Source organism: Erinaceus europaeus, chromosome 3 (assembly GCF_950295315.1).
Source record: "Erinaceus europaeus chromosome 3, mEriEur2.1, whole genome shotgun sequence".
Lineage (NCBI taxonomy): Eukaryota > Metazoa > Chordata > Mammalia > Eulipotyphla > Erinaceidae > Erinaceus > Erinaceus europaeus.
Window position 1 is genome coordinate 17,253,338 of NC_080164.1, and position 26,866 is coordinate 17,280,203.

Below are 26,866 nucleotides of genomic sequence, written 5' to 3' on the forward strand. Positions count from 1 at the left end.
AAGTACCTCCTTGGTGGCTGCCCCAGTCCAAAGGCCCCACCGTCAGAGCCGCCCTGCAGTGAAGGCAGAGCTTCCACCCTTCCAGTCCAGTGACCCTGGACTCACTGTTGGGGGCTGGGGTGGGGTGGGGGCAGGCCTGGCGAGTGTGGCGAAACTCTCGGCTCCACTGGGATTAATTGGTCAGTTTCCCTGCAGGAGTGGAGGCAGGCAGTGAGGCCAGAGTGTGGGTTCAGCCGATCTGCCGTGGTGGGTGGGACACTGGGACTGCCCGTCCTGCCTGGTCCCCAGCCCCTGGTCCCTTAAGTCTGAGCAGGTGGCAGCGGAGGAGGATAGATGCCTCAGGCAGGCCAGTGCAGGGCTTCTTTATTGCTTGTGGGGCCCAAGGCTGCCCCTCCACATTGAGTCTCCCTGAGCTGGACAGAAAGACCGGCCACGGGGTCGGGAGGGGAGAGAGAGGGTCCCCAAGGGCCGGCCCGCCCTGCAGAGTGCGGCTCACGCTACATCTCGTCATTCTCCACCTGGATGGCATGAACCTCCAGCTCCTGTGGGCTGGGCATGGCGTCCAGAGTGCCCCCCGGAGGACCTGCCTCCTCCCTCACATTCAGAGCCTCTGCCTGGACCCAGGACTCCCCAGCCAGGCTGGGGGCTTCTCCAGCCTCCCTCTGGCCCTGGGCCTCCTGTAAAGGTTCCAAGAACTCCCTTCCAGCCCCCACCTGTGCCCCTGCTTGTTCTTGGGGATTTGGGGCTTCCTGTGCTTCAGCTAGTGGGGCCTGTCCCCCAACACCGTGCGGCTCTGGCAGCTCTCTGGGCTCGGTGTTCCTTGGGGCCTGTCCTGGGAGGCTGATGAGCTCGGTGGGGGTCACCAGTCCATCCCCATCCAGGTCCTGGGTCTCCAGCACCTTGTCCACCGCCAGGACCACCTGTAGGAGCAGTCACCGTGACAGTGAGCGGAGGTTCCCAGCGCCCCTGCTTATCCCTTTTCCAGGGGCTCAGCCTGGAGGTCGAGAAAATCCAAAGCCCAGGGGCTTCATATCCTTCCCATGAGGGCGGCCCCACCCCATGGGCATACCGGGTTGGCAGTGTGTGAGGCAGCGGCCCCCTGGGCCAGTACCACGGGCATCATGGCCATCAGCTCCAGGCCGTCCAGCTGGCCGTTCTGGTCGTAGTCGTACAGGGCAATCATGCAGAGGAGGACTGAGCGAGAGGACCAAGTCAGCGGGGAGCGGGCAGCCGGGCCGAGGTATGCCAGGGTGGGCTCAGCCTCCCGTCCACCTGCCCTCACCCTGCTCCCAGCTCAGGCTCTCAGGCTCCTGCTCCATCCTGTCCAGCTTCTTCAGGTAGCTCTGCAGGAACCTGTCAGAAGCGTGCTGTCAGCCCGGGAGGGGCTGTCTGCTGCCTCCAGCCCCGGCCCTCCCCATCCCCACAACTTACCCCACAACTTACCGTAGCTGCTCCGGGCCCCGCTGCTGGAAGGGGTTGGGCACTTCGGGATCCAACCTGGAGGAGGAGGAAGGCCCAGCCTGGCAATATGCTCCAGTGAGGACCCAGCCTGCCAGCCTGCACCCCAAACTCTTCCCAAGCTTCTCTGGGAGTCCTTTGCTCATCTACTAGTCTTGTGGGGAGGAGGTCCTGCTAGTCCCCTGAAGCAGAACCTTATTTCTACAAATGGCAGACTAATTTCCCTTCTCTTTCTCTTTAGAGACAGAGGGTGAAAGAAACCACAGCACCGGGGCCAGGCGGTGGTGCACCTGGCTAAGTGCACACATCACAGTGCACAAGAACTCAGGTTCAAGCCTCTGGCCCCCACCTGCAGGATGAAAGCTTCACGAGTGGTGAAGCAGTACTGCAAGTGTCTCTCTGTCTCTCTCCCTCTCTATCTCCTCCTCCCCTCTCAGTTTCGCTCTGTCTCTATCCAATAATAAATAAAATATATATATTTTTAAAAAAGGGAGGAGGAGTTAAGCGCATGCGGCACAAAGTGCAAGGACTGCCGTAAGGAACCCAGTTTGAGCCCCCAGCTCCCTACCTGCAGGGGAGTCGCTTCACAAGCAGTGAAGCAGGTCTGCAGGTGTCTTTCTCTCCCCCTCTCTGTCTTTTCCTCCTCTCTCCATTTCTCTCTGTCCTATCCAACAACAATGACATTAGTAACCACAACGTTAAACATCAAAGGCAACAAAAGGGAAAATAAATAAAAATAAAAAATTTAATAAACATCTATTTAAAAAAAATGAGTCAGGCGGTAGCGCAGCGGGTTAAACGCATGTGGCACAAAGTGCAAGGACCGGCGTAAGGATCCCGGTTTGAGCCCCCGGCTCCTCACCTGCCTGGGAGTTGCTTCACAGGCAACTTTCTCTCCCCCTGTCTTCCCCTCCTCTCTCCATTTCTCTCTGTCCTATCCAACAACAATAATAACTACAACAATAAAACAACAAGGGCAACAAAAGGGAATAAATAAATAAGTATTAAAAAAAAAAAAGAAAGAAAAGAAACCACAGCACTGAAGCTTCCTTCAATGCACTGGAGGCTGGGTTCAAAACTGGGCCAAGCTCTGGCAAAGTAGCACACTAAGTGAGCTATTTCACTGCCTCAGACAGTGGAGTTCTAATTTTGAAGTTCAATGCCAACTCTGATGAAACATCAGGTTGGGTAGCAGCTGGGTGAAACCACACCTGGAGAGCACAGGGTGGTGACACAGGAAGCAGAGCAGTGGGCGGGAGGCAGGACAGGGTGGGTGGTGGTGGCCTTGCTACTTTCATGCTGGCACCCAGGCCAGGCCTCCAGTGGCACCCGCCCCTGTGTTATTGCTGCTGTTTCCCCCAGAGCACTGCTCAGCTCTGGCTTATGGTGGTGCTGGGGGTTGAACCTGGAACTTTGAAGGTTCAGCCATGAGAGAGTCTCTGCACAACCCTTATGCTAACTCCCCTGCCCATGGTGCACCATGCTTTAGAGCCAATTTGTCCCTTGATCCAAACTGGAGCCCTCACTTGTTTTCTAAAGAGGGGACCTCTGTGTTGATTTTCAAGTTTCTGTTGGATGAGGTTCTCAGCCAATCTTTGAAGCCCAAGATTGCTCCCTGGATAAGCCTCTTTTTTTTTTTTTTTTTTTTTTTTAAATTTTGCCTCCAGGATTATCAATGGGGCTCGGTGCCTACACAATGAATCCACTGCTCCTTTGGCCTTTTTCGATTCTTTTTTTGGATAGGACAGAGAGAAATTAAGAGGGGAAGGGAAGATAGGGAAAGAGAAAGATAGATACCTGTAGACCTGCTTCACTGCATTTGTGAGGCAACACCCCTGCAGGTGGGGAGCCGGGGGCTTGAACCGTGATCCTTACGCCGGTCCTTGTGCTTCCTACTATGTGTGCTTAACCTGGTGAATCACTGCCCAGGATAAGGTCATTTTTTTTCTTTTTCTTTATTTATTGCATAGAGGCCACCAGAAATCAGGAAGGAAGGGAGTGATAGAAAGAGACAGAGAGACCCCTGCAGACCTGCTTCACCACTCACAAAGCTCCCCCCTGCAGGTGGGGACCAGGGGCTAGAACCCGGGTCTTTGTGCACTCAACCAGGTGCGCCACCACCTGGCTCCGGGCCTGTGATGGCAGCCATCTGACAAGAGCTGTTGTAGCAACTTTGTCACTGTGCCTTCCCCACCCCCAGCATGCCCACTGCGTGGTATTCGGTGCACAGACCCTCAAGCAAGGTGTCAGTGGGACACAGATGGAAGGCTGATGCTCTCTGGTCCTTTGGGGTCTCACTGACAGGCCAGCGGGAGAATGCTGTCCCCTCCCTGACCCACAGCCTCTTCCCTCTGCTCACACCTTGTCAGAGCTCAGCGTCTGGCTTCCATTGACCATATACTGAATACACAAGGCAGAGGCTGGGTGAGTAGGGAGGGCCCACCCCAGTCTCCAGCTCCCTGAGCAGCCCACAGCCTGCCTCTGGAGGCCTATTACCTTATGGCTCCATCCTTGGGAGCAGCCTGGCTCAGTGGCAGCAGCAGCACCAGTATCCTCACGGTCCAAGGAAACATCCTTCCTGGAACTGGAACTGGAATGGGGGGTGGTGGCAGGGGGTGTCACTCTGGTTGACAGGAATACCAACCTTCACCTGTCCTTCCCACCCCGGGTGACAGGCTCAGGGAAGATCCACACAAGCACATTGGTGACACCTGCTGGGACTTGGCCCTAAATGACTCTTCCTCCAGGTCCAGGGGATGCGGCACAGGGAGCTGCATGGGACCTCCCCACACTCCACAGCCCGAGTCCTTCCCAGATCACACCCTATGCCAGGGGTGTGCCCTCTCGGCCATCTGCCCCAGGTTGGTTCACTCATGCTTCAGATGGGAGCTGGTGCAGAGGCCAGGCTGGACATGCAGAGAGCTGCAGAGACCAAGACTCAGAGAGACAAATGAATTCCTAGTCAGGCTCAGTCCCACAGAGGCTCCAAGAACTGCTGCTTCCTAGAGACAGTCCTGAGGGGCTGGGTGGTGACGCACCCGGTTGGGTGCAGGGGTTACAATGTGCAGGGACCCAGTTTCAAGCCTCTAGTCCCCATCTGCAGGGGAGAGGCTTTGAGAATGGTGAAGCAGTTCTGCAGGTTGTCTGTCTTTCTCCCACTCTATCTCTCCTTCCCCTCTTGGTTTCTCTGTGTCTATCCAATAAATAATTATTTAAAAAGAAAGGAATTAAAGCATATGGGCCCACGGTGGCACACCTGGTTAATTGCACATGTTACTATGTGCAAAGACCTGGGTTTGAACCCCCAACCCCCCTATAGGGAGCAAGTTTTTTGTTTTGTTTTGTTTTTTAGGGAGAAGTTTTATGAATGATAAAGCAGTATTGTAGGTGCCTCTCTTTCTCACTCCCTCTTTTTTTTTTGCCTCCAGGGGTTATCACTGGGGTTCGGTGCCTGCACTACAAATCCACTGCCCCTGTGGCCATTTTTTTTAATTAGGATAAAGATAAATTGAGAGGGAGGGAGGGAAGATAGAGAGGAAGAAAGATACCTGCAGACCTGCTTCACCGCTTGTAAAGCTACACCCTGCAGTTGGGGAGCCAGGGACTTGAACCGGGATCCTTGAGCAGGTCCTTCTACTTTGTACTATGTGCACTTAACCTGGTGTGCCACCACCTGGCCCCTCTCACTCCTTCTCTATCTCTCCTTTGACTCTCAATTTTCCACTGTATTATCAAATAAGGAAAAAAAGGGGGGGTTGGGAATGGCCACTGGAAAAACTGGGAGCACTGGATTCATGCTACGAGTTCTGAGCCCCACTGCTAACCCTGGTGGCAATAAATAAATAAGGGCCTGATGGTGGTGCACCTGATTAAGCGTACATATTACAGTGTGAAAGGACCTGGGTTCAAGCCCCTGGTCCCCACCTGTGAGAGAGAAGCTTCACAAATGGTGAAACAGTGCTGCAGGTGTCTATCTCACTCTCTCTGTCTTCCCCTTCCATCTTAATTTCTCTATCTAAATGAATAAATAAGTAAATGAATAAATGAAAAGTAAAATAGTAAAAGTAAATGAGTAAATAAATAAATGGAAAGAAAGGAGTCAAAGCATAAACTTATGAAAAAGAAGAGCTCAAAGTTGACTGAGTAGACTTGAAGAACCAAATATCATTTATAGAAATAAAAAGATTAATTTTTTAAAATGCTCTATGTAAGGGGGTCAGGTGGTAGCGCAGCAGGTTAAGATCACATGGCATGAAGCACAGGAACTGCATAAGGATCCCAGTTCGAGCCCTGGCTCCCCACCTGCAAGGGGATCGCTTCACAAGTGGTGAAGCAGGTCTGCAGGTGTCTATCTTCTGTCTTCCCCCCCCTCTTGATTTTCTGTCTGTCCTATCCAACAACAATAGCAACAATAGCAATAATAACAATGACAACAAAAATGGGAGAAGTGGCCTCCAGGAACAGTGGATTTGTAGGGCAGACACCGAGCTCCAATGATAACCCTGGAGCCAAAAAAAAAACCAAAAAACAAACAAACAAAAAAAACCACAACTCAACATGAGTAAAATAGGACACAGAGACAATGTGAGAATTACTGAACTGGAAAACAGATATGCATAACTCATCCAGTCAAAAGCACAGAAAATACAAGACAAAGGTTACCCAGCATGCAGAGTGAAGGAGCTACTAGGAAACACTGGGTAGAAACAGTGTTGAAGATATTACAGTGGTCCGGGAAGTGGCGCAGTGGATAAAGCACTGGATTCTCAACCATGAGGTCCTGAGTTCAATCCCCGGCAGCACATGTACCAGAGTGATGTCTGGTTCTTTTTCTCTCTGCCTATCTTTCTCATGAATAAATAAATACATTCTTAAAAAAAAAAAATTACAGCTGAGTTTCTCCCAGTAAGTTGCATAATATGAATATTCCAATTCAGGAAGCTCCAATCCAGGCAGATCAAATAATCTGAAATACACACCTAAAGTTGTTTCGAAATGGTACAAAGCCAAGAAAAAGAGATCGTAAAAGTAAAAAGGGAGAAAAGACAAACCACCTGGTAGGAAAAGTCTTTCCAGTGACATCTTTTATTTTTTTCTACTTCTTCTTCTTCCCATTCTTCTGATTTCTTTGTTTTGTGCTTATTATTATTATTATTGGATAGAGACAGGAATTGAGCGAGGAGGAGGAGATAGAGAGGGAGAGGGCCAGAGAGACACCTGCAGCCCTGCTTCACCACTTGTGAAGCTTCCCCCTTGGAGGTGGGGACCAGGAGTGTGTGCACTGCAATGAGAGTGCTTGGCCAGGTATGCCACCACGTGGCCCCCTCTTCTGGTTTCTTCATAGCAACAGAATGGGGGCCAGGTGGTGGCACACCTGGTAAAGAAAGAGAAATTTATGAGGACTCTACCTCAGGGTTCCAGGAAAGTTTGAAATGTAAGGGGATTAAAGATAGCAGGAATTATGTGGGATAATCTAAATAAGTATAGATTATTAAAATGATTAGTGTGTTACATAGGGGCAGAGAAGGTGAACTAAGCTACAATATTGAACAATATTAGGATGTACATTGAGGGTGGTCAACTCAGTGTGAGGCATACATGTAATAAAAACTTAACCACTAAACATAGAAATGGAATTTTAAAAATGTTTATTTATTTATTTTCCCTTTAGTTGCCCTTGTTGTTTTATTGTTGTAGTTATTATTGTTGTTGTTGTTGATGTCATCGTTGCTAGATAAGACACAGAGAAATGGAGAGAGGAGGGGAAGACAGAGAGGGGGAGAAAAAGACAGACACCTGTAGACCTGCTTCACCGCCTGTGAAGCGACGCCCCTGCAGGTGAGGAGCCAGGGGCTTGAACCAGGATCTTTAAGCCGGTCCTTGTGCTTTGTGCCACGTGCACTTAACCCATTGCACCACTGCCCAGCTCCCGGAAATGGAATTTTTAAAAAGATTGTTTTTGCCCCATTCTCCCATTTTTTGATAGGACAGAGAGAAATTAGGAGAGGGGGAAGATAGAGAGGTAGACAGACACCTGCAGTACTTGCTTATAAAGTCCATTCAAAGGTAGGCAAGAAAGGATAAAAAAGACGCTAAGAAATGAAAATTAGAAAGCAAGACAAGTATAAAGCATAAAATAAAGTGGTAAAAATATATCACCAGTACATCAGTAATCTTAATAAGTATATGTTGTATGAACTCATCAGTTAAGGGATTTATTACTCAAAGGGATATAAAGCAAATATAATTACATGCAATTTTCAAGAGATTAACCTGTAGAGAGAGAGAAAAAAATAGAGAGGTTGAAGGCGAAAGAATAGAAGGAAGATATATAAAGCAATACTAGACAAAGAAGGCTGGTGTAGTTCTGTTGCCATTTGACAAAAGAACAACTAGAACTAAACGGACTTAAGTTAGAAAGCTTCTTAGTGTCTGACACTGCTCGCACCCCAATAAAAAAAAAAAAAAAAGAAAGCTTCTTAGTAGATAAGCGTGTCATTACAGAATGCACAGAAGTATACTTCCCTAGGAAGGCATCATGTTTCTGAATTTTACTACACCCAATAACACGGCCCCCAAATATCTAAACAAACAAACAAACAAAAAGCTGACCCAGTGCTACAAACCCATGGGGTGAAATTACTCACGGGAGGCTGTGGAGAGCAGGGGCTCCCAGCCACTGCAGTGGGACGCACAGTGGGGCCGAGGGCTCTGGAAGGCATTTCAGCGGCGCCTTGAGAAAGTCAACACACTCTTACCCTCTGCCACGAAACGTGCTCACCACACAGTCCTTTGATTGTGCTCCTTCATATTTACCCACAGGAGTGGGAAAGGCGTGTTCATACAAGACTCCTGCACACGGATGTTGACAGTCGCTTTGCTTGTGATTACTAACGCTCAGAAGGTGTCCTTCAGCAGGTGGACAGATAAGTAGACCATGGCCCACAGAGACAATGGTGTATTCTTCAGAACTGGTGGAGGGGGAGGAAGAGGAGGAGGAGGAAGAGGAAGAAGAGAAAAGGTGGGGGGGGAGAAGGATTCAAGAGATGACAGAGGCACTAGTGCATGTTATTAAGTGACAGAAGCCAGTCTGGAAAGACTACACTCCATGTGATTCAGATAATGTCATGTTCTGGATAAGGCAAAACTATGGTGACAGTAAAAATGATCAGTGTTTCTAGGCTTGGGAACGACTAAGGTTTGGTGATACCCTCCCCCAAAGTACTGCTTAGTTCTGGCTAATGGTGGTGCCAGGGACTGAGCTTGAGACCTAAGAGCTTCAGGTACAATAGTCTTTTTGGCTACCATAACCATTATGCTGCCTCCCCTGCCCAAGTCAGACCAATTGGTAGTGCAATAGAATACTCCGTATGATACTGTAACGACAGACCTGAGTCACCAGCTGGATGTGAACCACCACAGGGGACCCCTGAGATGTGGACTCTGAGTGGTGACAACTTGTCAGTGCAGGTCATGAGTTCATCATGTTCTGCTTTGCCAAAGGATGGTGCTGACGGGGGAGGCCGTGCGCGTGTGAGCAGAGGGCGCGCTGGGGCTCCGGACCTCCCTCTTGATTTGTCTGTGAACCTGACAACATATGTATTTTGCCAAAGCACTGCTCAGCTTTAGTTTATAGTGGAGCTGGCGATTTGGGGATTGAACCTGATGTCTCAGAACCTTGAGCATGAAAGTTGTTTGCATAACCATTATGCTGTTTCCCTGCCCCTGAAACTATTCTTAAAAAATAGTCTAGGAGGGAGTCGGGCTGTAGCACAGCGGGTTAAGCGCAGGTGGCGCAAAGCACAAGGACTGACATAAGGATCCCGGTTCGAACCCCGGCTCCCCACCTGCAGGGGAGTCGCTTCACAGGCGGTGAAGCAGGTCTGCAGGTGTCTGTCTTTCTCTCCTCCTCTCTGTCTTCCCCTCCTCTCTCCATTTCTCTCTGTCCTATCCAACAACGACAACAACAACAATAACTACAACAATAAAACAACAAGGGCAACAAAAGGGAATAAATAAATAAAATAAATATAAAAAAAAAGAAAAAAATAGTCTAGGAGTGGCCCAGGAGATGGTGCAGTGGCTAGAGTGCTGGATTTAAAAGTCTGAGGTTTGCGTTTGATCCTTGACATTGTATATATTACACTGACCCTCTAGTTTTTCCTCCTCACCTTCCTCTTTCTCTTTTTTGTTAATAACTGTTGTTTTTATAATTTCTAAACTTTATTTATTTTGATAGGACAGAGAGAAATTGAGAGGGAAGGAGGATATATGAACCCAGGTCCCTGTGCATGGTAACATGTGCATTTAACCAGGTGCATCATTGCCTGGACCCTTAGTAAATTTATTTATTTATTACTGGATAGAGACAGAGAGAAGTCGAGAAGGGAGGGGGAGATAGAGAGGGAAAGAGAGACAGCTGCAGCCTTACTTCACCACTTATGAATCTTTCCCCCTGCAGGTGGGGATCAAGGGCTTGAACCCAGCTCCTTGCACACTGTAATGTGTACCCTTAACCAGGTATCCACTGCCTCCCCACCCCCTTAGTAAATCTTTAAAAAAAATTTTTTTTCCTCCTCCACGGTTATTGCTGGGCTCGGTGCCTGCACCATGAATCCACCGCTCTTGGAGGCCATTTTTTTCCCCCTTTTGTTGCCCTTGTTGTAGCTTCGTTGTGGTTATTATTATTGCCCTTGTTGACGCAATTCGTTGTTGGATAGGACAGAGAGAAATGGAGAGAGGAGGGGAAGACAGAGAAGGGGAGAGAAAGATAGACACCTGCAGACCTGCTTCACCGCCTGTGAAGCGACTCCCCTGCAGGTGGGGAGCCGGGGGCTCAAACCGGGATCCTTACGCCGGTCCCTGCACTTTGCGCCACATGCGCTTAACCCACTGCGCCACCGCCCGTCCCCCTTTAAAAATATTTTTTAAAAATAGAGACAGGCTGTCAATAAAGAGTCCATGTCACATGCATAAGGCTCTGGGTTTGATCTCTGGCACCACAAGGGGGCAGCAAGGAGAACTCCATGGGTGGAGCATTGCCTTGCTCCGTCTCTGTCTCTTATTCTAAAAAACTGCAAAAATTAGGCTGGATAGGTAGGTGGTTCAGTGGTAAAGCTCATGAATGAGACCCTGAGTTCAGTTTTCAGTACATTTTTTAAAGGCTTAAAAAATTCCAGCAAGAATGAGAAGACAGCATAATGATTCTGCAAGAGTTGCATGTCTGAGACACTGAGGTCCCATGTTCAATCCCTGGCACCACCATAAACCAGAGCTGAGCAGTGCTCTGGAAAAATAAATAAATGAAGAAATAAACAAAGAAATAAATATCTCAACATTAAAAAAAATACCCAGCGTGATTACAAAAGAAAAATCTCATCCGCCATGTAGCCTAGGAGGTGGTGCCAGCAGTTAAGGCGTGGGACGCTCAGGTGTGGGGGAGTCCAGAGTTCAGTTCCTCTGGTTCTCTCTTCTCTCGCTAATAAAAATAAATAGATTTTAAAAATTATCTATCATTGTGGTGGGAGAGTTTAACATATTTCATTCATTATTTGAACGATTAAATAGGATAAAAATTCCTGAGAAGGTGGTCCGGGAGGTGGTGCAGTGAATAAAGCATTGGACTCTCAAGCATGAGTCCCTGAGTTCGATCCCCAGCAGCACATATACAAAGGTGATGCCTGGTTCTTTCTCTCTCCTCCTATGTTTCACATTAATAAATAAATAAAATCTTTTTAAAAAATTCCTTGGGTTAAGCGCATGTGGCGCAAAGCGCAAGGACCAGCATAAAGATCCCGGTTTGAGCCCGCCCCCGGCTCCCCACCTGTAGGGGAGTCGCTTCACAGGCGGTGAAGCAGGTCTGCAGGTGTCTGTCTTTCTCTCCTCCTCTCTGTCTTCCCCTCCTCTCTCCATTTCTCTCTGTCCTATCCAACAACGAACAACATCAACCAGGCATCACTCTGGTACAGGTGCTGCCGGGGATTGAACACAGGACCTCATGGTTGAGAATCCAGTGCTTTATCCACTGCGTCACCTCCCGGACCACAACAATAGTATTTCTTTAAAGAGACTAATAAAATAGCAACACTTCCTGACGGTTTTCACTAAGTAAAAAGAGAAAAGACACAAATGGACAATACTAGGAGTGAAATAGGGTGGGGGGGAGCGTAACTATAAAAATAGCAAAAATGTGAACACTTAAAAAGCATAGATAATTTCTGAAACCAATTTAATAGCAAAACAGATGCAAAAAGAAATAGCAAATGTTAATAGTATTCCACCATTAAAATAATGAATCAGGGAGTTGGGCGGTAGCACAGTGGGCTAAGTGCAGGTGGTGCAAAGCGCAGGGACCGGCGCGTTTCAGCCCCTGGCTCCCCACCTGTAGGGGAGTCACTTCACAAGTGGTGAAGCAGGTCTGCAGGTGTCTATCTTTCTCTCCCCCTCTCTGCCTTCCCTCCCTCTCTCCATTTCTCTCTGTCCTATCCAACAACGACAACTACAACAATAAAACAACAAGGGGAACAAAAGGGAATAAATAAATAAATAAATAAAATATTTTTAAAATAATGAAATCAATATTAACCTCCATTATCCAAGGGACTATAAGCCTGGACTATTTCTTTCTTTTTTTAAATTATTTTTTAATATTTATTTATTCCCTTTGGTTGCCCTTGTTCTTTTTTATTGTTGTAGTTATTATTGTTGTTGGATGAGACAGTGAAAAATGGAGAGAGGAAGGGAAGACGGGGGGGGGGAGAAAGATAGACACCTGCAGACCTGCTTCACCGCTTGTGAAGTGACTCCCCTGCAGGTGGGGACATTGGGGCTCGAACCGGGACCCTTTCTCCAGTCTTTGCGCTTTGCACCACATGCACTTAACCCACTGCATTACCGCCGGACTCCCAAGCCTGGACTATTTCTAAAGAGCAGTGTGCTTAATTATGTTCACTGCTGTGAAACTCTGACTGAGCAAATATGTTCATTACTGTGAATCTCTGTTCATTGCTGTGAAACTCTAAACCAAGAAGAGTCTTATAGATGACAGAACCAGGGAGAGTTGTCTCTTGTCTCTCTCTTCCCTTTCCTCTCTTCCCATCCACTTCCACCATATCATAAGGTGGAACACAAGTGGAAAAGAAACAATTAAGGCAAAAAAAAGAAACAATTAAGGCAAAAAAAAAAGAAACAATTAAGGCCCTTATAAATGTGTTATTAATATTTGTTAAAAGAAAATGGGACACCCAGAATGTGTAACACATAGCAGTGGCTAAACAAATGACATCCATTAAATGACGTCAATGAAGAATGACAAATATTTCAGACTGAAGCTTAAAAATGTTAACATACTCATATGTTGCAAGTTGAAACTTCAGTGCCGTGTAAGACACCACAGTCAAGTTCAAGGAGACAAGCCAGAGAGGATGAGAGGTAGTGACAGGAGGTCAAGGCTTCCTGGGTCCTTGGGTGAGAGCTCACTGCCACTGAGACTCAGGCGCTGAAAAGAAACTCAGAGAAAGCCTGGATGCCTTGGGGCTGGGGGAACAGATGTCCAGAAGAGACAGAGGGAGAATAGAATGCAGGAGGTCTGAGCCCTGGGTGCCGCTGAGGCTGCTGTGGAAGAAGCAGCAGATGTCACAGTTGACGAGGACCACAAACACCAGCTTCTGTGGGGAAGGCAGGTGTAACTACGCCTGTGGTATAAGGATGACTTTTTCTCCCACAGAACGCTGCTCAGCTCCGGCTTATGGTGATGCAGGGGATTGAACCTGAGACTGTAGAACCTCAGGCATGAGAGTCATCTTGAAGAAACATTATGCGATCTCCCCCCGCCACCCTCAGTAAACTAATATTCAGTGTTTCCAGAGAGCTGGCTCAGAAGTTGAGTGCAGGACTTGTATGCCTGAGGTCCCAGGTTCAAATCCCAGCTGCAGAAACTGGAACGATGCTCCCCCTCTCTTTCTCTCTCATGCATGCAGTTAAAATATCATTGACTAGGGATGGCAAAATATTTAGAATAGTTAGCTTATTTAGATTATGTGCTGTTTTGCCATGTTCTTGACCCAGGTTTTTAGCCTGGCCCCCACCGTACAGAAGGAAGCTTTGGTGCTGCTGTCTCTTATATTCACTCCCTGCCTTCTCTATGTCTATGCAGTGTGTGTGTGTGTGTGTGTGTGTGTGTGATTGCTTAGTATATGCAGGGCATTATCCTATAAGATGACAGTTAATTCTGCTTAAAAACTTGAAAAGTATATAACTAATATAAGACACAAACACCAAAGCGATAGTTAAGCAAAGAAATGCAGAATTGCTATTGCATCAAAGCAAAGGACTCTGGGGAGGTAGGGGGAGGGAAGGGTGAGAGAGAATTGTGGGGTTCTGGTGCATAACGAAATCATACTCATGTCAACAACTGCACTGTAAAGTGTTAACCCTTAATAAAAAAATAAAATATAATAAGCTATAAAATGAAAAGGAGAGAGAAGGCTATGCAGAGTTTCTATAAAATAAATGGCCCAGCTCAGAGTTTCAGAGTGTCGGACCAGGAAGGTGGCAAAGTGGGAGAGACAGCAGGGTTTGCAAATGGGAGTCCCTGGGTTCAATCCCTGGCACTACACATGCTGGAATGGTGCTCTCACTCCCTCTCATGAAACAACCAAATCCTGAAAGAAAGAGAGAGAGAAGAGTGGAAGGAAGAAAGGAAGAAGGAAACCCCAAAAGAAAAAGTACCTTGTGTTCCAAAGTTTAGGAGTGTAGGGTGAGGAGGTAGCTTAGTGGGAGAGTGCAGGACTTGCAGGCGTGTGTGTGTGTGTGTGTGTGTGTGTGTGTGTGTGTGTGTGTGTGTGTGTGTGTCGGGTGGCCTGACACACTCAGGTCCTACACCCAGCGTGTGGCACCTGTGTTTCAGGCCACCTTTGGAGGCTGATGCAGCCCCTCTCAGGGCTGTGGGAAGCCTAAGAAAGACCCTATGCGTCAAGCCCCACTTCCTGCTTATACACAAAGCCTTTTTCTTCCAGAAAGTCCCCTGGCCTGCTCTGAAGTGGCTTCTCACCTTCCCACCACCTGGATGCCCTCAGGTTGCTTCCTCCTCCCCCATCTGCTTCCTGTGAGGACCCAGGCTAAGGGCAATGTCACTCCCTCAGAGCTGTGAGAGCCTGTTACCCGGCTTACCACACTATCACACGCTAACTGTTGCCTTGAAATAAACATGAAATGTTTATGAGCGACAGAATCAGAGCGGGGTTCTCCCATACATGGTGCTGAGAATCTAACTCGGGGCCTCATGCAGCCAAGTCTGGAGCTCTGTCGACTGAGTCATCACCCCACCGCTAGCAGCTGCCTTTTAACAAAGATTTATTTTGGGACTCTGGGAGGCAGTGAAGTAAGGAAGACACTGAACTTGGAAGCATGAGGTCCTAAATTCAATCCCAGCGTCCCATGTACCAGAGTGATGCTCTGGTTCTCAGTCTCTCTTCCTCACTTATTCTCTGTGTTGTGTTAATAAATAAATAGCATCTTGGGGAGTTGGGCAGTAGCACAGTGGTTAAGCGCAGGTGGCGCTAAGCACAAGGACCGGCATAAGGATCCCGGTTCAGGCCCCCGGCTCCCCACCTGCAGGGAAATTGCTTCACAGGCGGTGAAGCAAGTTTGCAGGTGTCTATCTTTCTCTCCCATTCTCTGTATCCCCCTCCTCTCTCCATTTCTCTCTGTCCTATCCAACAACGAAGACATCAATAACAACAACAATAAAATAACAAGGGCAACAAAAAGAGAAAATGAATAAATATTAAAAAAAAGAATTAAAAAAAAAAGATAAATAGCATCTTGGGGTCAGACAGTAGCACACTAGGTTAAGCACACATAACACCGTGCACAAGGATCCAGATTTGAGCTCTCACTTCCCACCTGCAGGGAGAATGCTCCATTAGTGGTGAAGCAGGTCTGCAGGTGTCTATCTTTCCCCTCTCCATATCCCCTTCCCTCTCAATTTCTCTCTGTCCTGTCAAATAAAAATAAAGTAGAGGAAGTTGGGAGGTAGCGCAGCAGGTTAAGTGGCACAAAGCACAAGGACTGGCATAAGGATCCCAGTTCAAGCCCCCGGCTCCCCACCTGCAGGGGAGTCGCGTCACAGGCAGTGAAGCAGGTCTGCAGGTGTCTGTCTTTCTCTCCCCCTCTGTCTTCCCCTCCTCTCTCCATTTCTCTTTGTCCTATCCAATAACAACGACATCAATAACAACAACAACAATAAAAAACAACAAGGGCAACAAAAGGGAATAAATAAATAAATATTAAAAAATTAAAAATAAATAAAATAAAGTAGAAAGGAAAAAAAAGGGAAAAAATGGCCTCCAGGAAGTTGTGGATTTGTGGCACCAGCACTGAGCCCAAATGATAACCCTGGTGGCAATAAAAAAAAATATATATATATATATATATATATATATACAGAATCTTTTAAAGAAAGGATTTATTTTACTTGGAGAGAGAGAAAGAGAGAGAGAGCTGTTGGATATCAAACCAGGAACCCCAGGCATGCTAGTCTGAGGCTCTACCAGCTGAATTATTAGTATTTCCCCAGCCATTCAGCTCTGGCTATTTGTGGGTCTGAGTCAAACCTGGGACCTCTCACATGTGCCTTCTGTGTGTGTGGCGGCAGTTACCAACCCCCAACCCCAACCCACCCCACCCCGCACCGGTTCCTAGCAGTTGCCTTTGGTAAGAGAACATTTGTAAACTCCTAAGAATAACTCTGGTGGTAGCAGCTCAGGCACAAAAAGGAGGAGCCCTCAGGTCCCACTGCTCTGTTGCTGGTTAGGCTGGTGTACTGGCTGGAAAAAAGCAGGTCACAGTGGAAGTCCCTGACTCTCCTTCTGCCAAAGCTCAAGTGGAGTCCTCCCTCCCTTGCGTATGAGCTGGATCTAGTGACTCACATCTGCTCATCAGCAGAAGCAATGCTGTCTGGCTTCCAAATCCAGGTCCTGAAAGGTGGCATCACTCAGGCTTGGCTCTGGTCTCCATCACTGCCCCCAAACTCCACTTCCCAACATGCAGATCTGCACCCCTGGAAGCCTAGGCCTCTGGAGGAAGTCTGGCACCCCTGGAGCTGCTATGTTGAAAAGACCATGCAGAGAAAGCACAGAGAGACAGGGATGCCTGCAGAGTTCCATGGAGAGACCACAGAGTCAGAGATGTCTGCGGAGCCCCAGCTTCTCAGTCTGTCCTGCCTCAGGGCCAGATGGTGAGGGGGCGAGCTTCCAGATGCCACAGTACTTGGAGCTGACTTCTGGGGTTGCCGCCTGTGCAGTCACTGGGGCCCAGCGGCCAGAAGGGTCTCAAACTTTTTGGAATGCTTTGCTGTCACCATCGTGAAGTTCTCCGTCACTTTTGCACTGGGCCCTGGAGAGCATGTGTCAGGCCCTGACCAGAGCCTGTATGAATGACTCCCTCTCTTCGTCCTGGTCTTAGAGGCCACAAGATGCAGGCAAGGTTTCTGCTGTGGGCACACAGGTAACAACTTGAGAGCTCAGTGCTGACTGTCCCTGTGACTCTGGGAAAGTGTCCTCACTGAGCTTCACTCAGCTTGTCTGTGTGAGAGAGGGGCCAGGAAGATGGCTCAGCGACAGCGTGCATGCCTTATCGTGTATGGGGCCCACTGTGCTCTTGTCTCTCTCTTCCCTTTCCTCTCTTGCACCCACTTCCACCATATCATATAATAAATTTAGGCCAGGGAGGTAAACACAGATATAATGCAAACGTGAGGTCCTAGGTTCAATCCCAGTGTCATATAAAAGAGAAATACTCCAACTATACCATATAATCTTACAACCTTGTAACCTACTATTAATCACAAATAAAAAATGAAAACAAAAATCTAGAACTTAACTTCACATGACTATAGTCAATATTAAAGAGACAACAACTCCTTTTCTCTGTCTTCCTTTCTCTCTCTCTCTCTTTCTCTCTCTCTCTCTCTCTCTCTCTCTCTCTTCTTAAACAGAACTCAGTTCTGGCTTACAGTGGTGCTGGGGATTGAACCTAAGGCCTTTAGTGCCTCAGGTATGAATAGCTATTTGCCTAGCCATTATGCTGTCTCTTCTACCCTAAAGAATTACTCTTGTCGTAGTTGGGCGGTAGCGCAGCGGGTTAAGCGCACATGGCGCAAAGCGCAAGGACCGGAATAAGGATCCCGGTTCGAGCCCCCGGCTCTCCACCTGCAGGACAGTTGCTTCACAGGTGGTGAAGCAGGTCTGCAGGTGTCTATCTTTCTCTTCCCCTCCTCTCTCCATTTCTCTCTGTCCTGTTGAATAACAATAGCAATAACAACCACAACAAGGGCAGCAAAATGGGAAAAATGGCCTCCAGGAGCAGTGGATTTGTAGTGCAGGCACCGAGCCCCAGCAATAACCTTGGAGGCAAAAAAAAAAAAAAAAAGAATTACTCATTGTATAAACCGATACAGTAGCCTCTCATTCTTATCCCTGCTTCTGGAGGCTTCTTTGGTTAAAGAATCCTCCACACACCCACAGCAGATGAATAAATAAATAAACATTTCATTTATTCATTTCTTAATGAGTGAAAGACACAGAGAAACAGAGAGCCAGAACCCTCCTCAGCTCTGACTTATGGTGTTGCTGGGGGTTGAACCTGGGACCTTGAGTCTCAGGCATTAAAGTCTTTTGCATAAACATTATGCTATTTCCCCAGCCTGGTTAATGTCTTTTGTTAGAACTGTATTGCTCCCAAATCCCCAAAGACTTCTTATTTCTCTTAGAGTTCAGAGTCCCCACCTAGATAGCGAATGCCAGGATAGCAAATGCCTTTTTTTTTTTTTGCCTCCAAGTTTATCGCTGGGGCTCAATGCCTACACCACAAATCCACCGGTCCTGGAAGCCATTTCCCCCACTTTTTTGCCCTTGTTGTTGGATAATACAGAGAGAAATTGAGAGAGGAGGGGGAGGCAGAGAGGGAGAGAGAAGGCTAGACATCTGCAGACCTACCTCACTGCTTGTGAAACAACCCCCTACAGGTGGGGAGCCGGGGGCTCCTTATTCTGGTCCTTGTGCTTCACTCCATGTGCGCTTAACCCACTGTGCTACTGCCCGGCCCCCAGCGAATGCCTTCTATACCAGGTGTTGAGTTACCATTTTCTTTTCTTTTTCTTTTTTCACTGCTCCACTGCTCATGAAGTTTCCCTCCTACAGAAGGGGCCTTGAAATTTGAACCCTGGTCCTTGGATTTGGTAGCCCATAGGCTCAGCTGGGTACACCACTGCCTGGTCCTGTCAAGTTCCATCTTCCAGTGCACTGTGACATTGCAGGGCTCCAACGGGGGTGGGGTGGGGTGGGGTGGGGTGGGGTTACTAGAGTCCCCTGAAATGCTTCCACTTTTCAGTATTTTATAGCAAGTTGTTTCGGCCTTCTGCCCGGGCCAGCCTGGGTCTTCCTGACGACCTGAGCATTCTGACAGTGACCCAGGAAACTGAAATAAAGGCATGTGGACTTGCAGTGTCCTTCAAGCACTAATTCCTTAGGTGATGCTTCTCACTATGACTTCTTCTCTTCTTTCATTCCTCTCCTTCTCCTCCACGTCCTCCTCCTCCTCCTCATTTTGTTTTAGCTGTGGTTCCTTGCTTATGCACAATTCCATTGTTCTTGGGCTTTTTTTTTTTCTTTCTGGTTTTCCAAGTAGATGTAGAAAGAGGTAGAGAGGGAGAAAGAGAGAAGAAGAAAACACAGCACTGCTCCTCTGCCCACACAGCTCCCCCTTTAAAAGGTGCTCCCATGGTGCTGGGGGCTCAAACCTCATGCAGGTCAAGTGCAGGTCAAGTTAGGTCAAGCACCTAACTGGGTGAGCCATCACCTGGTCATGCTTTATTTTTAATGTGACGCCTGGGAATAAAGCCAGGGCCTTGAGCATGCGCACACCACTGCACAACCTCTCCAGGCCTTTGGCTTTTTTCATTTTTTTATTTTAGGAGGGAGGGGGCTGGTCAGAGGCGCACCCAGTTGAGTGCACGCGTTACAATACACAAGGACCTGCGTTCAAGTCTCTAGTCCCCACCTACTGGGGGGGGGAGCTTTGCAAAAGGTGAAGCAGTGCTGCTGGCGTCTTTCTCTTTCCCTACCACCCCCCCTTGTTGATTTCTAGCTAATAAATAAATAAGGAGAGGAGAGACAAAGAGAGGGGAAGAGACCTCTCAGCATGGCCCCACCACCCACGGAGCTGGCCCAGTGCAATCCATGGAGCTCCCATGTGGTGCTGGGGCTCGACCTCAGGGCCCCGTTCAAGGCAAGATGTGCAGTCTGATGGGTGAGCTATCTCCCACCTCCCAACTGTGACTTATGCTCAACTCTGGCTTGTGGCGGTGCTGGAGACTGAACCTGGGACCTCAGAGCCTCAGGCATGACAGCCTTTTGCAGAACCACTATGTTCTCTCCCCAGCCCTTAACTCTGACTTTATTTGTGCCTCTGGGTGCCTGTGCCTGCATGAACCTACCATTCCAGGCAGACACCCTTTTATAAGATGTTCACACAGCGAGAGATAGAGAGAGAAAAGATATTACAGCACTTCTCCACTATCTCTGAGCCTACCCACAATCTCATGCATAAGGAGGCTCCCACGAGATTCTGGAAACTTGGGTCAGGGTTCACACACAAAACAAAGTATCTACCTTGGGAACCATCTCCTGGCTGTGACATTATTAGTGCATTGTTTAAGGGCAGCCAGCTGGCTCTGGTAATATGGCAGGAGGTTAGTGAGATGTGATTTGTTCAGTTATACACTTCTAGGCATTTACAAAAGCTTCTGAAAGCAACGACAGCAAAGCAGCCCTGGTACCGATGGCTGTGGAATCAAACGCACCTGTTCATTTCCCACGATGCTGACGCTGCACAAACCCAGTTTACCCTGAGGACCTCGTGCAAGCCACCACAGCTGTCGGAGCACAGCTGTGACAAACAGTAAAGCCACTCACACCTGCACACAGACGCCCACATTCACTATGACCCTCCCACCCAGGACTTCCCAGGCCTCTGACCCAGGGTGTGTGATCAGACCTCAGGTCACACCCTGCCTTCACCCTGATGGTGCTGTCACGAACACAGTATCTAACCCCAGGTGGTGTGTGTGTGGGTGTGTGTGGGAGGTGGGGTGGGGGGGCACATATGTGGGGGTCAAGTGGGAGCAGAGGCTGCAAAAGTGGGTCTTAACTTCCGTCCGGTGGTGCAAACAGTTGGCACAGCACCCCGCTGGTGAACACTGGGGCTCCATTAGAGTTTCCCGGGTGGGGTGGGTGGGGACATCCCCCCAGCCCCATTCTCCCATTCAGCTGTGGTTAAGAGTTTGTAAGTTATTTTGACTGGATCTTCTCATTTAATGTATTTGCCTCCCAGCACCCTCCCTCCCTGGTTGCCCTGTCCACTTCCATCCAAGGGACATCAAGGAGTCCGCTCCCCTTAGCCTGCGAGCTTCACCTGGCTGTGACCCCCAGGACAGCTGGAGCACAAATGAGACCTGGAGTGAAAAGCGCTGGGGGAACCCCAACATCAGACATCGGGAGGGCGTGGGATGCTGGAGCAGGGGGGTAGAGGGGTGAGGGTAGGGGGCAGCTTTTCAGCGCCTTCCTCGCGGGGTCCCCTCCCCCCAGCCTGGGGCTGCGGAGGTTTGGCTCTTCCAGCCTGGCGTCCAGAGGCCCGAGGCCACCCCCGCCCCCCGAGTCCCGCCTGGGTCCTTCCGGGCTGCGTTGGGGACCCCAGGTGCCCCCAGCCTCCGCAGCGCTGTGCTCCGGCGGCGGCCTGCACTCACCTGCAGCGGCCGGGCCGCGGGTCCTCGCTCCCGCCTGGGCTCCGCCGCCCAGCTCCCCCGCCCGGCTCCCGGCTCCACGTGGCCGCTCCACGTCGCCCTCCAGGCGGGGACGCCGCCCTGGCCGGGCAGAGTCCCCAGCGCCCGCCGCCCCGCCCCAGCCCTCCCTGCCTGGCCCCCAGGATGGAGAGAGGTTGTGGGTGGCAGTAGCAGGGCGGCTGTGAGCGTGAGAGGCGGGTCTCAGTGCTGGGTGCCACCCTCCTCTCCGGCTGTGGCCCCCCATTAGGTAGCCCTGGGCTTGAGCCTTGGTCCTTGGTCATGGTAGTGTGTGCACTCTACTGGGTGAGCCACCTGCCAGCCCCCAATACAATCTTTTTGAAAAAATGCCAGTGGGCCAGAGAGATAGTTCACCAGGAAGGGTGCCTGCACTGGTCTGTGCTCAGCCGGGATTCCAGCCCTGGCTCCACATAGGAGCTGCTATGGCAGCCAGGACTCTGAGCCAACAGATGCCTGTTATTTAAGACAGCCACTTGTGGTGCTTTATCTGGGCAACTCTGCAACCTATTTCCTCCTCTAAAATCTGATGACATCACGATCACAAACTCTAAGCTTCAAGTCCCAAAATACATCAGGAGTAAGACATCATACAGACATGTGCCCAGGTCTTTGGTTATAAAGGTTATAAAGTGTTATAAAGGTTATAAAGTGTTCACATGGAGAGATCAGAGTCACTGCGAGGAGAGAAAGAGAGAGTTGGGAAGACAGCATAGTGGTTCTGCAAAATATTTGCATGTCTGGGGCTCTAAGGTCCCAGGTTCAATCCTCAGCACTACCACTAGCCAGAGCTGATCAGTGTTCTTCTGGTCTTTAATTTTTTTTTAATTGCCTCCAGATTTATTGCTGGGGCTCAGTGCCAGCACTACAAAGCCACTGCTCCTGGAGACCATTTTTTCTTCTTTTTTAAAAATTAATATTTATTTATTCCCTTTTGTTGCCCTTGTTTTTTTATTGTTGTAGTTATTATTGTTGTCGTCACTGTTGGATAGGACAGAGAGAAATGGAGAGAGGAGGGGAAGACAGAGGGGGGAGAGAAAGATAGACACCTGCAGACCTGCTTCACCACCTGTGAAGCGACTCCCCTGCAGGTGGGGAGCCAGAGCTCCAAGCCAGCCCTTGTGCTTTGCGCCATCTGCACATAATCCGCTGTGCTACCCCCCGACTCCCCCCCTTTTTAAAAATTAGGTAGGACAGAAAAAAACTGAGAGGAGGGGGAGATAGAGAGAGAGAGTCAGGAGGGAGAGATAGACAGGGAGAAAGACTCCCTCTATATCTCTCCCTCCTCTCTCAAATTCTCTCTATCCTATCCAATAAAATGGAAAAAATGGCCGCCAGGAGCAGTGAATTCATAGTGCTGGCACTGAGCCCCAGCAATTACCCTGGAGAAAAAAAAAATTAAACAAAAGGAGAGCGAGCTGCAGGTCTACTTGTGAAAAGTCCTTATCTGGGGGCTCAAACCAGGGTCCTTGCATGGTAATAGATATACCCCTGCCCCCTTCACCCCCTTATCTCTCTTTCATTAAAAAATAAGTAAATATATATATTTTTTTGCCTCCAGGGTTATCACTGGGGCTCGGTGCCTGCGTGCACTATGAATCCACTGCTGCCTGCGTGCACTATGAATCCACTGCTGCCTGCGTGCACTATGAATCCACTGCTCCTGGAGGCCATTTTTTGCCATTTTGTTGCCCTTGTTGTCGGCCCTTGTTGTCGTTATTGTTGCCATTAATATTGTTGGATAGAGAGAAATTGAGAGAGGAAGGTAGAGGGGGTGGGGTGGCGGGGTGGGGGGGTAAGAAGACACCTGCAGACCTGCTTCACCGCTTGTGAAATGAGCCCCCCTGCAGGTGGGGAGCTGGGGGTGCTTCACACCATGTGCACTTAACCTGCTGCACTACTGCCTGACCCCCATAATGTATTTTTTAAAGGAGAGAAGATGGAGGAGGAGGTGGAGGGAAAAAAAGTAGCTAAACTTTAAACTATTTCCAAGACTTTGTGAGAAGTATAGAGATTCCCCAAGTGGGAGGAGCAGGAGACACAGAACTGTGGTGGTAGGTATGGTGTTGCGATTTTATAATCTTGTAAACCACTATTAAATCACTAGTAAACGATTTTTTTGAAAGCCATAGCCAGAGGAGTTGAATGTGATGGTTGTAGTAAAGAGAGACAAGCAGGTCACAGAGCCTAGGCACCCGAGCCGAGAGGGGAGCGGGCACTGACTCCACAGCCTGTGCTAAGCGGGGAGGACAAGGCAGACCGGGCGCACAGCTTGGAACAGCCAGTCTAGCCCATCCTGGGGGACTTCAGGGCAGTGGGGTCTCCCCAGTGTGTGGCCCAGTTGGCTTGGGGTCTGAGAGTTAGATAAAGGGAGTGGCTCAGAGTGTGGGTTCTAGATCCTGGAGGAGCCCAAAGAACTGTAGAACTTTTCCTGCAGACAGCATAAGTAGGACGACTGATGAACTGCGAATATGGGCTTTATATTAGACAGCCTTATTGCTTCAGTACTAAGGTGCCCAGATTTAGTGACTGTACAGGCAGTATTTATCAGGAGGTAAAGCTGAAATATTCAGGAGTGAAGGTCATAATGGCCGCAACTCACTGTCAAATCGTATAGCAAGGGGAAAAAGTGTGTGTGCGCGTGCGCGTGCGTGCTAAAATAGAAGGTCTCAATGAAAGCTAGACCAAAAGTTAAAAATAAAAAAGAACTGGGGGTCGGGCGGTGGCGCAGTGGGTTAAGCGCACGTGGCGCAAAGCGCAGGGACCCGCGTAAGGATCCCGGTTCGAGCCCCCGGCTCCCCACCTGCAGGGGAGTCGCTTCACAGGCGGTGAAGCAGGTCTGCAGGTGTCTGTCTTTCTCTCCCCCTCTCTGCCTTCCCCTCCTCTCTCCATTTCTCTCTGTCCTATCCAACAACAAAGCAGGTCTGCATGTGTCTACCTTTCTCTCCCCCTCTGTCTTACCCTCCTCTCTCCATTTCTCTCTGTCCTATCCAACAATGACAACATCAGTAACAATAACAATAAAACAAGGGCAGCAAAAAGAAATAAGTAAATATTAAAAAATAAAAAAACCCTCCCAACTGGTCTCTCTGCTTTCATTTTCTTTTCTTTTTAAAAAAATATTTATTTTCCCTTTTTTTTTTAAAGGTGTTCTTTTTTTTTAAATTTTTTTTATTAATTTTTTTTTATTTTTGAGAGACATGCAGAGAGAGAGACACACACACAGAGAAACACCAGAGCACTGCTCAGCTCTGGCTTATGGTGGTGTGGGGGATTGAACCTGGGACTTAGGAGCCTCAGGCATGAGAGTCTGTTTGCATAACCATTATGCTGTCACCCCCACCTATTTTCCCTTTTTGTTTTCCTTTTTTTTTATTGTTGTAATTATTGTTGTTGTTATTGATGTCATCATAGTTAGATAGGACAAAGAGAGAGAGAAGTAGAGAGAGGAAGAGAAGACAGAGAGGGGGAGAGAAAGACACCTGCAGAACTGCTTCATTGTCTGTGAAGGGGCTCCTGTGCAGGTGGGGAGCCGGGGGCTCAAACTGGGGTCCTTATGCCAGTTCTTGCACTTAACCTGCTGCGCTACCGCCCAACTCCCTCTGCTTTCAGTTTCTTCATCTTCCTCCTCCTCCTCTAACCCATTCTCCAAAGGCCTGAGTGATTCTTATTTTATTATCTATTAGTTATTTTGGATAGAGACAGAAATTGAGAGGGGAAGGGAGATAAAGAGACATCTGACTGTTGAATGTAAAACATTAGTTCCCCAATAAATTTAAAAAAAAAGAGTTTCTGAAACTAAAAAAAAAAAAAGAGAGAGACCTGAAGCAGTTCTCCATTGATTGTGAAGCTTCTTTCCTATAGGGGCTTGAACCCAAATCCTTAGGCATGGTACCGTGTGTGCTGAACCTGATGCACCACTAACCAGCCCCTAGTGAGTGACCCTTCTATAGCACAATTATTCATGTGACCTGTCCTTTTTAAAAACGTTTCTCAAGATATTTTTAAAAACATTATTTACTAGTCTTATGACAGTGCATAAACAAGTGTCGTATGCTTTACATTGATTTGTTCTAGCCCTCCCCCGCCAAGAGAATTGGATCAGTCCTGTTAATTTCAGGCCTGCTTGGCCCCGCCCCAAGGAACCCCGAGAGAGGGTTCCTGAGTCCGAGAGTTCCTGAGTTCCTGAGTTCGAGAGTTTCAGGGTTACAGAGTAAGAGAGAGTTCCAGTGTGCCAGAGTTTCAGAGGGTTCCCCAGTATGAGAGTTCCAGAGTTGGAGAGGGTTCCTGAGTTGGAGAGTTTCAGAGTTACAGAGTAAGAGAGAGTTCCACAGTTGAAGAGTTTCAGAGTGCCAGAGTTGGAGGGTTCCAGAGTTCCTGAGTTCCAGAGTAAGGGAGAGGGTTCCTGAGTTCGAGAGAAAAAGAAAGAGTGCTTTTGCCGCCGCAAGGAGACAGCAGAGTTCTGTTTGGTGATTAGTTTGTCTTAGTTTATGAATCGTTGTTCCTGAATAAAGAAATACAGCTTCCCTGCCCAGCCGTTGTCTCCGCGTCTCTGTTACCCACCCGTGAAGCTAGCCGGCCCGGCAAGAGCCTTACGAATTTTAACAACAAAAAAGGGCATATTTGGTGCTGGGGTTGGAACCTGGAACCTCAGTGGCATCAAGTCCTGTGCTCTATTGCCAGATCACCTTCCCAGCAGCCTTAGCAGTTGTTGATGGCTTCCTTCTTCCTTTGGGGTAAACTCAAATATCTTTATGTAACTGCTCACAACTTGTTTTTTTCTCCTTTATTTATTTATTCTTGATAAGATAGAAATTAAATTAAGATAGGATGGAGAGAGAAAGATACCTCAAGCCTGTTCTATTGCTCAAGAAGCTCCCCCCCCACAGGTGGGGACTGGGGTCTTGAACCCTGATCTTTGTACATGGTAAATATAGCCTTTACTGGTTGTGTCACCACCTGGCCCCTCACAAACAAGTTCTTGACTGTCTCACATCCTCCAGTCCCACCACATTTCTTCTGGCTCTGCTAGAAGTCTCTCACATCCATGTGTTGCCTGGAAAGTCCTACTCACGCCTTGGTTTCAACTTACATGCGCTTATGGTCTAGGCATGCTCTCTCTCAGCCAGTGGAGTTTGAGCACCTTCTCAGGCTCTCACAGCACCTGCTACCTCCCTTACTCGGTTTCACATGCTAGTGTAGGAGTTCAGCCTCCACAGTGCAAGTGTGTCTCCCAGAGAGCTTTTTTTTTTTATAATTTTTAAAAAAATTTATTTATTCCCTTTTGTTGCCCTTGTTTTATTGTTGTAGTTATTATTATTGTCATTGTTGGATAGGACAGAGAGAAATGGAGAGAGGAGGGGAAGACAGAGAGGAGGAGAGATAGACACCTGCAGACCTGCTTCACCGCCTGTGAAGCGACTCCCCTGCAGGTGGGGAGCCGGGGTTCGAACCGGGATCCTTTTGCCGGTTCTTGTGCTTTGCGCCACCTGCGCTAAACCCGCTGCGCTACAGCCCGACTCCCTCCCAGAGAGCTTTTAAGTAACGCTGACC

At 48.5% G+C, this 26,866-nt stretch overlaps 1 protein-coding gene across 2 annotated transcripts; it reads right to left on the bottom strand.

The window, feature by feature from the left end:
* Nucleotides 1-338: 338 nt before the first annotated feature.
* On the bottom strand, nucleotides 339-21,431 carry CGREF1 (cell growth regulator with EF-hand domain 1). 2 transcript variants are annotated; one of them, XM_007532605.3, is made up of 6 exons: nucleotides 21,263-21,431; nucleotides 3,955-4,048; nucleotides 1,444-1,497; nucleotides 1,283-1,353; nucleotides 1,070-1,194; nucleotides 339-920 (listed from the first exon to the last, which is right to left on the bottom strand). In XM_007532605.3, exons 2-6 carry the CDS (start codon nucleotides 4,029-4,031, stop codon nucleotides 498-500), a joined length of 750 nt encoding a protein of 249 aa, XP_007532667.1. In that variant the 5' UTR covers nucleotides 4,032-4,048; nucleotides 21,263-21,431; the 3' UTR covers nucleotides 339-497. The 2 variants fall into 2 exon arrangements, with proteins under 2 accessions (XP_007532667.1, XP_060042699.1); XM_060186716.1 differs by lacking the exon at nucleotides 21,263-21,431 and adding an exon at nucleotides 14,510-14,555.
* Between the last annotated feature and the right edge of the window lie 5,435 nt (nucleotides 21,432-26,866).

Excerpts from the sequence above, each read along its gene's own strand:
- CGREF1 (XM_007532605.3), bottom strand. The coding sequence starts at position 4,031 with ATGTTTCCTTGGACCGTGAGGATACTGGTGCTGCTGCTGCCACTGAGC. Across the intron at positions 1,354-1,443 it reads CGGGGCCCGGAGCAGCTACG|GTTCCTGCAGAGCTACCTGA; the intron begins GTAAGTTGTGGG and ends CGCTTCTGACAG. Across the intron at positions 1,195-1,282 it reads GAGCCTGAGCTGGGAGCAGG|TCCTCCTCTGCATGATTGCC; the intron begins GTGAGGGCAGGT and ends CCTCTCGCTCAG.